This window comes from Monodon monoceros, unplaced genomic scaffold, assembly GCF_005190385.1.
Source record: "Monodon monoceros isolate NGI ecotype Baffin Bay Population unplaced genomic scaffold, NGI_Narwhal_1 Super_Scaffold_8, whole genome shotgun sequence".
NCBI classification, from domain to species: Eukaryota; Metazoa; Chordata; class Mammalia; order Artiodactyla; family Monodontidae; genus Monodon; species Monodon monoceros.
In genome coordinates, this window is record NW_021703785.1 from 958,942 (window position 1) to 973,502 (window position 14,561).

Genomic DNA, 14,561 nt, shown 5'->3' on the forward strand with positions numbered 1-14,561 from the left:
CTGGGGCTCCAATCCCCTTTCTCAAAGGGGTGTCCTGAGGGACGGCCTTCTTCCCGAGTGATATCAGTTCCCCAGCCCCCAGGAAGCCCCAGGGCTGATTTCCTAAAGTAACACGTGTCTCCGCGGAGAACGTCGTGAACTTCTGGGCCTCGCTCAGAGGAGAGGATTCAGTAGGAGGTCTCCCACCTCCCCCGCAACCAGGTCCAAGTTTAATTCCTTCTCCCACTCCGCCCTCTCTCCTCTTCCTCAGGACTATCTTGTAGGAAATCTTACTGCTCACAGAAGCTCTAAAGCCTAGAGCAGTTTAATTTTTGTGTGTAAAAATATCCCACGACAAACATGTCTTGTGTTTTCTCAAGGTCGCACTCACAAGGAACATCTACGACATTCGCTTCACATGCTGACTGGGAGCCTCTGCTGAGCGGCTGGTGTCCTCGCCCTCAGCCCGCTGGGGACAGCTCGCGTTCCAGCTCTCTAGATGTCTACTGGCTTCTATTACAACGCGCCCCAAACTTTCAAGCGTTCACCTAGGAATATCCCGCAGTTCAACAATAAAATAATCATTGTCTTATATTCTTACTTGAGAAATAATACAGCTCTTGATGTCTGTGCGGAAAACGCTCCACAAGTGAATTTCTCTTTTTCAAAAGTTATCGATGATTCAATTGTTCTCAACAGATCCACGAACGTGCCTACAGAATGATTTAGGTCTTTAGGGGTCACCTCCCGACCATCACTAGAACAGGGCAGCTAAAATGTCCCACCAAGAAGACACGTCCGTCCTCCTTGGAAGAGGACAGAGATGACCGCTATCCTCGCCGAACCACCTGCTGCCCAAGACCAAGGACGTCAGCAGCCCCCTGAGGCCGCCCTGGACTTACAGCTCTGTTTGCTGCTTTGTCTGAATTGCTACAGAACCAGCCTACAATATCATTTTTGGTTTTGTAAGGGATGCAACCCCCTTACCTGACAAACAAACAAGAATTTAAGACTCAGTGATCCAGAGCGAGAAGGCTCTGTGCGGAGGCCCCGAGGTACCGCGGGGGTCTAGAGTCAAACCATCGACGGGGCGCACTCGCCACGCGTGGCCCTGGGGCTCCTGTCCTCCTGGTGATAAAGGTCTACCCTGGGTCCCCGCAGGTGTCCCTCCGCTTAGCGCTGGCCTTGCTCTCACGCCTCTACGTCTGCAGGTTGTTTATCGTCCCCCGGGCGCCAGTGACCCAAGGCACAGCTGTGGACCAACGCCCAGGTCCAGCACCTCACTTGGTACGACTGTCGCGCACGCTGCTTCCTGACATCACCGTGCATCTCAGGAGCTTTTCACGTGATAGGATGTGCGTGGCCTGTGCTGACTCTGTTCCCACGGGGGCCTCAGAGCTCCTGGCCCGTGAGCACAGGGCCCCAGCCAACTGGCGTTCTTTCTACCTCGCTCTCCCTTCCTGTCATCGTTCCAGATTCTAACCAACCCTTTTGTCCCATAACAGCTGAGCAAAGGTGCAGAGGTGGCAGGCGGGGAAGGGATGGTACGTAACCGTCTCACGGGAAAGACCCCTTCTAGACGCTGGGATCCGGGTTCCATGGTGGCTCAGGGTGCCCTCAGGAGCGAGTAGCAGAGAAACAGGAAACGGCAGAAGCCCTTGGCTCACGGGAAGGGCCTCAAGGCACCCGGGCCTGCAGCTCTGACCACAGCAGCGGCAGGAGGAGATGTGGCCCAGCCTCGTGCCGGGAAGGCCCCCCAGGCCTGCATCCGGGGCCCCTCGGGCGACCAGCACCTGTGTCCAGGGTGCATGTCCCCTCCCTGCTCACACCCGCCCTCTCGTGGGCTTGCAGAGCAGGGCCAACCATGTCACCACGTGATGTGAGCGTGAAGCAGTTCAGCAGCTGCGTGGTCTAAAACACATACCCTGGGTTTGGGCTCTAATTCCCTGACCTCGCACAGTATTCATCTGTCTGAACTTCCATTTGCTCGGCTTTAACACCGTGAAACTGTCCGACTGAAGGAGCGACTGGTGAGCGAGGGTGACGCCTGCAGAAGCGACTCACTGCCTGGATCCTGGGACCACGGATGCCCGGGACACAAAGTCTGAGCTCTTTACGGTACATGTGAGGTGCTCACTTAAAACTGGGCCCGCAAGGGACTCTCACTAAAGATGCATCAGAGCAAACGCTAAGACAGCTCGACTCAACTACTGATACATTATGGCCTCGTGGCACCCGGGAGCTATTCTACTACGACTAAGACGAAGTGTAAATTCTTGAAAAATGTGAAGATTTTAGAAAAGTGCAATAAGACTTTGAAAAATCCTCAAGATCAATTTAGGAAAAATTGGTTTCAGTTATAATGAGAGATGACTGTACCTTGCAGTCACAAGAAAAAAGAAACAGACAAATTGATGGGCAAACACACAGCAAGACTCTGAACTTCAGGCCAGCCACGTGGAGGGAGAAACGGGCAGAGAGGTGTCCCATCAAACAGGACGTGCAGTAAACCTCTGTTCACAAGCTCCCCTTCTTTACGTGGACCCTGGGGCATCAGGTCAGAAGCAGGACACCGGGCCCCGGGCCTCTCATATTCTCCAGGCGGGGCTGGAGGTTGGCCACAGTCAAAGCAGCATCTCCTCCAGCCTCACATGCTTGTGTGTCTTCCTACTTACTTAGGTCAAGGGAGGTCCAAACAGATCAAGTCCACTTAGAAACATCACTGACCCCGCTGGTGGTCCCCAACGTGGAAATACAGGGAGTAACCTCAGCAACAGTGACCCAAGTGGACACACAGGTTTCTGGGACGACCCCAGTCCTACAGACGTGGGGCAGCAACTAACAGCATTTCTACCGACAAAGCACACAAAGGGAGTCACGTTGGAAAATATTTTCGAGAAATATTTTATTTGTAACGCACTCCAAAAACACAAAGGACGCACCCACAGATTTCTTACCATGTGTGTGTTGGTGGTCACTATCTGAGAGTGGGAAGGAAGCCATGGCAAAAAGAAAAAAGCAAGATACAAATAAAACAACCCCTAGAAATTATGCAAAAAACCAGAGCGCTGAACGTCTACCAGGAAAGTGTAAACCTACTTGTTGCAAAGTAAACAGATACTTAAGGATGTGAACAAACACTAAAATGGGTTAAATACTAAATTATTTCCCATATTTAATAAGCCACGTCTCAACGATCAAATCGAACCACTAGATATATAGCTAACGGTGAGTAAGCTACAGAACTAAAGCCTGGAACCCCTCAGGAAGGGTGTCCCTACAGTCGGCAGAACTCTGCCATCATGTCCCTTCCATCCAGCTGGGGAGCAGACACCCAGACACGGTCCCCACGGGCTGTGCTGAGACTGCGCTGACCCGGGATCGTGCTGGATTCAAGCTCTATCCCCAAAGAATCCCGGAGCCACGTTGACACGACCCAGTTCCGTACTAACCTGTCCGTTGCTGGTCACGGTTGTGTTTTCAAACATGAAGTAAGCACCGAAGAAAAACACCAGAGCATCGAACACGCCTAAGAACGTCCAGTAAATGAACACCCGCCAGCAGAGGAGAGCATTCTTGGCGATGTCTCTGGGGGAGGCAAAGGGTGGGAACCTGTGAGCGCGTCCGGGCGCACGCGCCCACTCAGCCCCCACTGTGTCCACCGGCCCTGCGGCCGCCGTCCTCGTCCGGGGGCCCCTGACTCGCGGAGAGTCCCGAGGTGGCAGAGCTGCAGGGACAGGCAGGGACAGGAGAAGGAGGGCCCTCGGAGGGGGCAGGGCCCCTACCGACACCCGCTCAGCCAAGCCCCGAAAAGCGGGTCCTGGAGAAGCCCGGCCGCGAGCACGGGGTTCCTGGTCTCCCGCCTGGGGTCACCCCACACAGCCTGTCCACGTCGCGGCCAGACCCCCATCTCCACCCCTCGGCTGGCCGGCACACGCCCTGAATGCACGGAGCCTGTGGGATGCCAGGTGGGCCTCACGACTGACCACGCCCCCGAGCCACACTTGATGCTCTGCGGCTCCTCTGGCCGCACCGCCTGTCACTTCACTCAACACCACACCTGGTCCCAGAAAGGCCCTGGGACAGCTTGTAGCACAAAGCTGTAGTAACCGAAACCATCACGGTCAAAGCACAGTGAGAAGGGAGCAAACATGCTGAGGTGTGAGGGGCGACGTCCCCAGCTGATACAGTGGGAAGGACCAACAGACACTAAGTTTGAGCTTCCTGGGAGCAAAAGCAAAATGCTCTCCAGACTCTGCATTTTACTACATACGGATATTCCTGAACAATCTCTGTTTGAATATTTTATTTCTCAAAAATGGACTGTGACATCACTAGAGGAAGAAAGATGCCAGCGCTCACACCTCTGCTTCCAAAAGGAAGGACACAGGACACAGGGGCATGCTGGCATCCAAATGCCAAGACCGTGGGCTTCCTGGACCAGGCTGCGCATTTCACGACAGGGCTTCCTACCCTGTCAGTTTAGTTCAATAAGACAGAGAAGCTGCAGGATTCCCTCCGGGTGTGTGTCTAAAATGGTGTGGGTTCCCTATTTTCTTAGGCTTACTCCTGTATCATTAAATGCACGTGACAAACTCAGAGCTTGCTTTTTTTTTTATCACCTACAGGGATTATTTTGGACCCCAACACTTCAAGACCCCATTTAACAGCTAATGATTCTGATGTAGGCCGTGGGGCTGGGGAGGTGTCTTGACTGTGCGGGCACAGGACTCACACATGTGAAAAGCCGGCACAGAATTTAGTGCATACACACGTGAGCACACGTGTGCACACGAGCAACGACAGTAAGACGGCTGGGCGTGTCGCGTCGGTGCCCTGCTTGTGACCTTGTCCTGCGGTTCTGCAGGACGGTCTGTCAGATGTTACCACTGGGGAAACTGGATAAAACCTCACAGAATCTCTCTCCTATTTCTTACAACCACATGTGCATCTAAAATGTTCTGAAAATAACACGTTTAATTTACAAAGCCACAATAAACAGTGACACATTGAATCGGCCAATGATCCTGGGGTGCAGTTCTGAAATAGCAGAAAAATCGTTTCCTTGTTATTAAAAATACTTTTTAGCAGAAAAGAGCACCCTCAGATCAGATATGTTAACTTTTCTCTTTTCTCACGGAATGGAACCTATTTGGACCTGCGAGGATCATTTAGGCCATAAATCTACTGGGGTCACAAGGGGATAGAAACTCTCACCCCAAGTTCTTTCATAACCATCGAAAACCACGGTAAAATACAAACTGGCTTAACGTGTACATTTCAAACGCAACACAAATCCTCTGTCTGAATTTGGAGTATATTCACTTAAATCACATGGCTTCCTGCTTGAAGAATCTCCTGTGGAAGCGAGTGTGTCAGCTGACACTGAATCGTCTGGCTTTTAAGTACTTCAACCAAGCATTATCCGGATTCGCGGCAGGGCTGCCCGGTCCTTCTCCTTGCCTACAGCGGCTGCCTGCTTGAGGTACCTGTAGAGGGCAGGATCCCTCTTGAGTGTGTCCATGGCGACGTGCTGCTCCGTCAGGCTGTGCAGCAGGATGGGGAGGGAGGTGAAGCTGATGTTGTAGAGAGTCAGGTAGGCAGTGTCGTACAGGGTCTGCGGGACCGAAAAGCCACGTGAAAACAGCACCCGGGCATCTCGACAAGACTTTCGGATGATTCGTTTCAATATGCATGTGTAGTTTTCATTTACAAAGGGCCACAGGCACGAGCATTCTAAAATGCACACAGAGCCATTTTTCTACAGATACAGAAGGACAAGGACATTTTTCAAAGTGTCAGGATGTCGACTAGTCTGGATTAAAATCACAGCGGACCCACCCGGTCCTGCTATTCCAAACCTGCAACAACGGAAAGTTGCATAAAAGTTTGCAATTCTGATCACAACCTCCAAGCTTAGATTTTCCCCGGTCCTGGTTGCTTTAGACGAAAGAAGATCAGCGACGGAACGGGGGGGTCATCTGGCCTGCATGCCCTGCCGTCCACCCTCCGCCCACCACAGACACATGCGGGGAAGAGGGATAAGGCTCAGGTGAGCTCGACCTCAGGCATCAGGACTCACCTGTTGTGAAAACCCACAGAAGAACTGGTACAAAAACTGAGGGAAAATGAAGCAGACATTCTGAAAGACAAGTCACACGCATGTTAATCAAGGGCACATTGTAAGAGACGTCACTTTTCTATCCCGTCACAGAGCTTGGCCACGTGACACACTCTACCTGGGCAAAGTGCCCCACATTCTCCGGCAAGACGGGCAATGGCTCTAAAACTCCTTGCTCATCTCAGGGGCTCCCACAGTGCACACGGGACCATTCTGGTCACCCTGAGATCAGACAGACTCAAGGGAAACTTGTGGCAGAGAAATGAGGCGGCAACGTCGGTGTCAGTACAGACAGGAAAGAATGCAACCGCATTAAAGAAGAAGAAACTACTTCAAGGAACTATAAAAGAATGCCCCTTCCTCAAGCGTTTTAAGCCCTTATCTCACTGGTTCCATATTCAGTTTTGAGACTGCGAAGAGAGCTGGGCGTTTGCTCCCGTGGTCCTACGATTACCCCCTCCTTTCTGACAGTCACTTCTATCCATGGACAAATCACCCCTGTAGCCTCGGGGCATCGTGACAGACGAGCCATCGATCACACGCTCTGAGACGGTGAGAGGGGAAACGAAAGCCTTCCTACCTTATAAAAGAAGTACTGCACAAGCTCAGATATTCGAATATAGTAAAAGTGCCCATGAACAAGTAGCATCTTCTTTAAATGCTTAAATTTCGGTATCGCATAGTCACTGTTCCTTGCAGCCTGGCGACCTTCTTTCCCAATGACGCCTACAAGAAGGGAGCAAACGTGCTGAGTAAAGCCTTTCTCAACACCACGCAGGTGGACACGGACACAGGCAAAATGGGGAGAGGCTGAACCGTGACTGTCGGATTTCCAGTCACGGATGCTCTGTGTCACAGACAGTGTCCTGAACGTGTGTCTAAACTCTATGGCCCTGCCTTGGCTGTGTCCTTTCTCGTCCAGCTGCGTGATAAACCCGGGTTACCAAGAGGCGCAGGGAAGCAGAAACGAGGGGCTTACCTATGCCCACGTGGGCCTCTAGGATCATGCTGACGTCATTTGCGCCGTCACCAATCGCTAAAGTGATAGGGTGCTCTTTTGAAAATTTGATTAATTTAACAATCTGGAAAAGAAGTAAGTGCAGATTTTATCGTCTCTGTTTTATTTTTGCAAAGGTCATTCACTAACTAGGCAGAAACGACAAAGATGTCAAGTTAGTCAAGGAAAAATGAAACAACTATGTACTTAAAGTGAATTATTTATTATATGCAGTCTATTTTATCCACTTAGGATAAAATCTTTTTGACGTCGAAAGTGAAACACACTTCAGCAAAAGCAGCTAAGAAATGACTGTAGTAAGATGAGCTGAGCAGGCTGGTGGGCAGACAGGACGGAGAGTGAAATCCAGGAAGTCATTTGCAGGGGCTGCTCAACTCCTTATGTAAACGTGGGGGAAACAGATTTAAATATACGGGGGGGAGTGTGAACGCTGCATTCCGTTAGAAGATACTGCTATTCCAAGCTATCTGGTTTCAAGCATCTATTTTTTAAAATAAGCTGCTCATTTACTTTTCAAATTTGTCATGTGTGCAAAACCAAATCTGACAACTCAATGCAATGAATAATTTCCAAATTTTTAGTCTGTTTCTTTACAGTCTTTTTTCCTATTTATGTGCCTAAGTATAAGGTTCCATGATGTAAGACTGAAAAGATGAGGAAAAAATGTGTGGATTGCCTTCTTGTTTCAAGACTGAGACACTAATTGGTATAAAAGTTTGCAAAAGTCACTTAAGAACCTAAAAGAAATACCAAGTAACATGTGAAGACCAAACGACATCCTTAGTTCTGTTCTGGACGTCACTGTACAAGGTTTATGCAGAGTCACACACTTAAGAGGGACAGTCGGGAATGAAACCATGTTTATCCCAAATAGAATGGACATGAACGCCTGAGTCTGCTTTTCTTCACTGAGAATCACCCCAGGGCGATGCTTTATGTGTTTTATGCTTAGGGACGCTGTCACGCGGCAGATCAGTGTAGCATGCATGCAAGGACGCGAAAAATGACCCCTTTGCACGTGGTGTTCAGTATTTCACCTTAAGCACTAGGTCAGTCTGAGAAGCTGACAGTTTCCTTCGTGAGCAACTCAAGAGAAACTGATCTCCCTTATCTAAAATGTGGTTTACAGAATTGGGACCGTTTTAGGTTTACCAACACCAGAAAGGCACACATGCTCACGTTCGTATCCCATATGCTTTAAAAAATATTTAAAAACACACAACAGGGGGCTTCCCTGGTGGCGCAGTGGTTAAGAATCCACCTGCCAATGCAGGGGACACGGGTTCGAGCCCTGGTCCAGGAAGATCCCACGCGCCGCAGAGCAACTAAGCCCGTGCGCCACAACTACTGAGCCCGCACTCCAGAGCTCGAGAGCCACAACTACTGAGCCCATGTGCCACAACTACTGAGCCTGTGCTCTAGAGCCACAACTACTGAAGTCCGCGCACCTGTGCTCTAGAGCCACAACTACTGAAGTCCGCGTGCCTAGAGCCTGTGCTCCGCAACGAGAAGCCACTGCAATGAGAAGCCCGCGCACTGCAACGAAGAGTAGCCCCCGCTCACTGCAACTAGAGAAAGCCCACGTGCAGCAACGAAGACCCAACGCAGACAAAAAAAAAAAAAAAAAACATTAAGGAAAAAACACACGTCAGGTGGTGTTTCCACAAGAGTGTGGTGCAATGGGCAGAACGTGAGTTCGGAGTCCGACAGAGCGGAAGCCGATTCGGACGGCCACTTTCCAAATCATCCCGCCAGGCAGGTTCTCCCGATTTTCTGTCTTAGGTACTTCATTCCTAAAATTAGCACAGCCTCCCTCGCCTCAAGGGTTACCGTGAGGGTCGGTGGGTTCGCACCTGCCTCAGCAATCGGCACACAGTAGGTGCTCGACTGCAGCTGCCTCCGTCCCGGCTTCCGTACAGACTCTTACGGACGGCTCTACCTCCTTGATACAGTTCTGTTTACGTGAGAGATGGGACGAGCATCTCCCTTGGTCTCTGCACCCGGAAGGGCCATCCATCTGATTCCATCAACGCTTACTAATCACAGCGAGCAAAGTTAAGTCTCACGTTTCAATTTCTATCATTTTTGCTTCCATTTTTAAAAGGAGGTGCTTTGCTAGATTTAAAAAAACCCCCAGAGGCTGTAAGGGCTCATGAACGGCTCTCACTACGTAACCCCTTCCCCCGGGGATCCCTAGCTGGTTCCTGGTGGGCGGCGGACCTGGGCCTTCTGCAGGGGCGCCATCCGGCAGCAGAGCACGGCACTGCAGTTCCGGCAGATGTCCAGGAAGAGCTCTCGGTAGTTGCTGGAGCTCCCGTCCTCATGCGGCTTCATTATCAAGGACAGCGCGGCACCATCAATAATTAAACCGTAGTCCTGCACATCGGCTGAGAGTCTGTTAGATCATACAAACCAGAGAAATTACTCAATAAATCCAGAGATTTGAGAAGACTATGTACTTTTTGGGGTTATCTATAGATGTTACACATTCAGGATTAAGAAACTGGTTTTTCTTGTTTTGTCAGTAATAATACAGTCTCTAGATTAGTGGCTGTAAGGCCTTTGATTACATTTTAAAATTGCGTGTGAATTAAACTTTCTCATTTCACTGAGGCAAAGCAAACAACGGTCGCAACTGTGGACTCCTGGGCGTGTTCCGGTACTTCTTGACAACAGAAGGAGAGCATTTATCCCGCTATCAAAGAGATCGGCCTTCATTCCCGAACTGCCTGGCCACCTCAGCCAACCACAGTCTTTATTGTTACAACTAATACCTCCGTGCGACTCTGCCCGGGTGACCTGACTTGGAAAGAACATGGTCGTAATTTCTCTTTGCTGGGTTTCAAAATTACAAGGAATATCTCTAATCCCCAAAAGGAATTCTGCAGATAGGGCAAAGGGAAATACTGCTGTACTATTTATAAATGAATAATTTTAAATCCACATATGATTAGAGAGCTGTCTTTGCTTTACCTAAATTAATGAAAACTTGAAATGATTCAAATGAAATCTAATCTTAGATGATACATCTAAAACCAGCAAGGACAGCATGGATAAAATGTGAATAAACTGGTGAATATTCTTGGAAAAAACAACTGTCGGGCATACACTGTTCTGTCTTAATCGACAAACGACCATGAATTATTCACGTCTCCCTCCTGCTCTGGTAGATGCCCTGAGGAATCCACGATGCAGCCCGCAAGTGTCGTAGAAGCAGATGGGAATCACCCCATGCACGATATTTTGTAAATCCATGAATGAAGTCTCTTTGCACCCTCAGCCAGCAGTCTGCAAGTGAGCACGCACACGCACACACATGTGCGCACACACACACACACACACACACACACACACACACACACACCCCGCTCTGATGCAAAAAGGCATATATGTCACAGCTGCTAAAGAGAAACAGCTCTGGTCATGGTCCCGACCACGGGATGCTGTTAGAGGCCAGAAGACAGGACCACGTCCGCACAGAGGGAGCTGAGGCCACGGCCCTGCCCGCGGAGCTTGCCCAGTCCTCTGCAAACGTCCCGCCTACCCTGAGAAGCTGTCCCGGGTCAGGCTGGCGCTGCAGTGCAGGACGGTCTTGCTCAGCTCGCAGAGCACGTCGTGCAGGCTCTGCTCCTCCAGCCTCTTGGTGGTCACCTCGAGCAGCTGCGTGTTCCTGCGGAAGAGCCTGCAGGCGTAGCAGGCGGCGGCCGCCGTCTCCATCTTGTCACCCGTGAGCACCCACACCTTGATGCCCGCCTTCTGCAGGGCCTCGATGGTGTCGGCCGCCTTCTCCTGCAGCCTGGGGGGCGGGGGGCGGGGGACAACACGCACCCGTCAGCGTGGACACAGCAAACCAAGCGTAGAATTCCAAGAACTTGTGATCTACTGAACTGTTTCAGTTTTTTGCCCCCAAATTAAAAAGCACCGCGGTGCTGGCTCGTGATTTACCGTAAAGGGCCCAAGGCTGGTTACAGTATTAACTTTTTACAACAAAACACTTCCTAATACCAGAAAATCCACAGGGATAAAATATTAAGAAACAAAACGGCATCTTGTACGAGTAACAGTTGCCGAGCACACAGTTTTCTGCCTGGTGGGACTTGCTACTTAGAGAGGATTTTACGCTATTATAAGAAGGCCCGTCATAACCACCAACCAAAAAAGTCTTAACCAGGGAAAAACGGGACCTGGAAAAGAGGTGACACTCACGACCTTTTCATTGTGCATAAACTGTTCTAATTTTGCCACGTATCAAATCGGAGCCCAGGTCCCCCTAAAGAACGTGAAATGCCAGGCACGACTCTGGGCGGGCTGACGGCCTCGCAGGCTCGCCCCGCGTCAGACGCTGCGGGAAGCACTCGCCCGAGACGTTTTGTCTTTGCCAGAACCTTACAGGATGAGGACGGTGTTAGGATCCTGGTCTACGTGTAGAAAACCCACAGCTTGCAGAGGCCACGGCACATGTCTGAGGATAAACGGCCCTCTTGACCTTGGTCAGGCTGTCTTGCCATCCGTGGAAGTCTGGCATCAAAACCACGTCTGCCTCACTTGGGGGCCTGCTGTGTTTTCTAGATTTTAGAGTCTTAGTTTTTGATAGATGTGTGTCAGTGATGTGTTTGTGTCCAGTGCTGAGTGAAAGGCAAGGAAAGGATCCGGATTCTGACTGGAACCATCTGGTTAGATTCTGGGATAAACTTCCTAGGTCAAGTCTGGAGATGATATAATCGTACTATTCTAGAGGCAGAAAAAACCATCTCTCATTTCATCCTTTTTTGCAAAAAGGAAACCGAGGCCCAGAGTGGTCTGTAAAGATGTTGGCCAGAGATTTCAAAGAAATAATTTGTAATCAAATATCATCACTTCAACCCCTCCCCTCCACCCCATCCCCGGGGATCTACTCTCAATGTCCTGAGGTGCCAGCTCCCCCCGGGTGCATCAGCTCCCAGGACCCCCATGAGGGTCCTCGGCTGTGCAGGCAAGGATCCCTCCACCCTTAAGAGCCTTCCCTTCTCCCCAGTTCCTCCAAGGACCCAGGAATTCTACCAGCTATTATTGTCAGTTTTTGCAATATTCTACTTCATTATTTTAAATTCCTTCAATGAGTGATGACAAGAACGCTGAGAATGTTAAGATCCAACATGTTTACACTTGTATTTGGAAAGAACTAGTGACAAACTGAGCAACAGATTAGTTATTGATTCCATTCTAAAGAATAATTGAACAGCATAGCCTTGTAGCTTGACTATTCAGAATATGGTGTGAAAATGCTGACCATTTCTGGTTTCTTCTGGGGGCCTTTTATTCGTGGAAAGTCAAACATCACAATAGCGCAGCCTGACCCCCTGCACTATTACCCCAGGCAACCAAGTGGCCTGCCCGGTCCTGACGCGTGAACGCGTTCACCGGGTGCGGCCGACGCCGGCTGTGGGGCTCCTCCTGAAGCGCCCCTGTAGCCCCTGCGATCCCGCTGCAACATTATTATTTCTGAAGACAAGCGCGGCGAGCCTTTACCGATCCTCCACGGCCGTAGCACCGAGCAGGATAAGGTCTTTCTCTATCTGCTCATAGGCTTCTGCTAATTTCCTTTCCCGATCGTGAAGCGCCAATTTGGCGGCCTGCAGCAGCTTATAGATGCCTTCATATTCTTCCTGGATGAGCCTTTTGTAGGCAACGCACAAGGTCCGAAGCCCCTCCTGCAGGACACAGAGCGGCACTTAACGTGAACTCGAGGGTCACTTTGCTGAATATCACTTCCCAAAGCCTTCCCGACACCCCCCTCCAGCTCGAGTGACTAACCAGAGAACGAGAAACCAACCCACCCTCAAGGGGCTGGTCTTCTGCAAGTGAAGCGTATCCACCTTAAATATGCACAATCACGGTAGGCGATAAAGTTTTCAAACTAGTAAGCGTGGGAATACAAGATATAAACCAGGGCCGTCGAAAGATAAGACTTTGTTCTTTTATTTTGACAAATGAAGAGTTAACCTTTTTTAGGGCAGCAATTTGCAATTTATAGTAAATATCAAGTGATATTTCTTTTTTTTTTTTTTGGCCGCACCACGTGGCATGTGGGAACTTAGTTCCCTGACCAGGGATTGAACCCACACCCCCTACAGTGGGAGCTCAAAGTCTTAACCACTGGACCACCAGGGAAGTCCCATCAAGTGATATTTCTAAAGTGACGCTTTACGTGGGGAGTTTGTGCGACACTTTGATCTTATACGGGTCTCACCGAAGGAAAACCACACGGTTACTGATCAAACCTATCGGGTCCACAGGAGAGTAAAATAAGAACCTAAGACTAATTCTGTACGTCAGGGCACGCAGGGCAAGCACACCAGCCGGCAGGGCACCAGGAAGCCGGGCACTCGAAGGCGCCACACAGAGCACTTTCACTGCGTCCACAGATGTTTCCTTTGGTCGCGATGAAGCAACCATCACAACGGCCCGACTGGCGACCCTGGACGATCCCCTTCTGCTTCCCTTGTTCCTTCAGCCCCAACTCTACAGATCCCCTGAAATGAGCCAGTCCAAATTCTGGGAGAACACTGGTTTCTAAGATTTGAAGGTTTTCCACTCTATGAATTCTAACGTCCCATCGCCCTCAGGGAACGCTTCACATCCTTCATGTTTTCTCCGACCTCCAGATGTAGCCGAAGGACACGATCACAGTCCGGTTAACAGCTCCTCTTGTCCCCGGAGGTCTCGGAAGCCTGAAGGCGGGAAGGGAGCCCCCGGGAAGGAGCAGGACAAAAGCAGCATCTGTGTGTCCGACGCTCTGGGAAGGCACTGAGCTCTGTGACCGCCCACCATCCAGACGCCGAGTCCCGTCCCGGGGAGCAAGCAAGCAGCCCGCTCGCCTCTCTGAGAAGGCAGGTCCCTCTCCACCCCCGAGCCGTGAAAGCACAGAGATGTTCTTCCCCTGCATCCTTCCCGGGTCCACTCCCTGCCCACTTCGCTGCCCTCCTGTCTGTCTCCTTTGTGGGGTGGGAGCTCTCAGGTCGCTGGCACTGTCTTACTTCACCCCCGACTCCTTGGCACACAATAATAACTCAGTAACTTCTGCTAAAAAAAGTGGTTGAAGTTGGATTGGAAGTATCCATGGTGATCAAGGTACAGATCAGAGACATGAACTCGAGCTACAGAATGGATCCTCTGACTTCTCCTAAGAGGTGAAACGCACAGGAAACATGTATATGACTTCATTCTACGCCAGAAAAACTGCACGATAAGAAAGAGGTTTTACGAGGATAGTAATTCAGAGCCGTCCCAGAACATAGAGCTGGTGTGAACGGTCAGCAGAAACTTCAGAAATAAATAGAACCTTGCCTTTAAAAGCAGCTATGGGACTTCCCCTTGTGGAAACATGGAGTAGAAATACTTTTCTCTATTCTTCCTGCAAAGTATTACTAAAACCCTGGACACTGTATATAAAACAATACTGAT

General features: G+C 50.2%; 1 protein-coding gene across 7 annotated transcripts in view; it reads right to left on the reverse strand.

Moving 5' to 3' along the window:
• ATP11A (ATPase phospholipid transporting 11A) overlaps positions 1–14,561 on the reverse strand; it is a 116,082-nt gene that overhangs the window by 13,658 nt on the left and 87,863 nt on the right. For 2 of the 7 annotated variants that reach the window (XM_029210552.1, XM_029210553.1), the window contains exons 18-25: positions 12,627–12,808; positions 10,663–10,914; positions 9,339–9,513; positions 7,080–7,182; positions 6,681–6,826; positions 6,062–6,121; positions 5,469–5,596; positions 3,432–3,567 (exon numbers count right to left, since the gene is read on the reverse strand). In XM_029210552.1, coding sequence (XP_029066385.1) covers positions 3,432–3,567; positions 5,469–5,596; positions 6,062–6,121; positions 6,681–6,826; positions 7,080–7,182; positions 9,339–9,513; positions 10,663–10,914; positions 12,627–12,808 — 1,182 coding nt within the window. The other 5 variants (XM_029210554.1, XM_029210557.1, XR_003791771.1 and 2 more) reach the window with 5 other exon arrangements.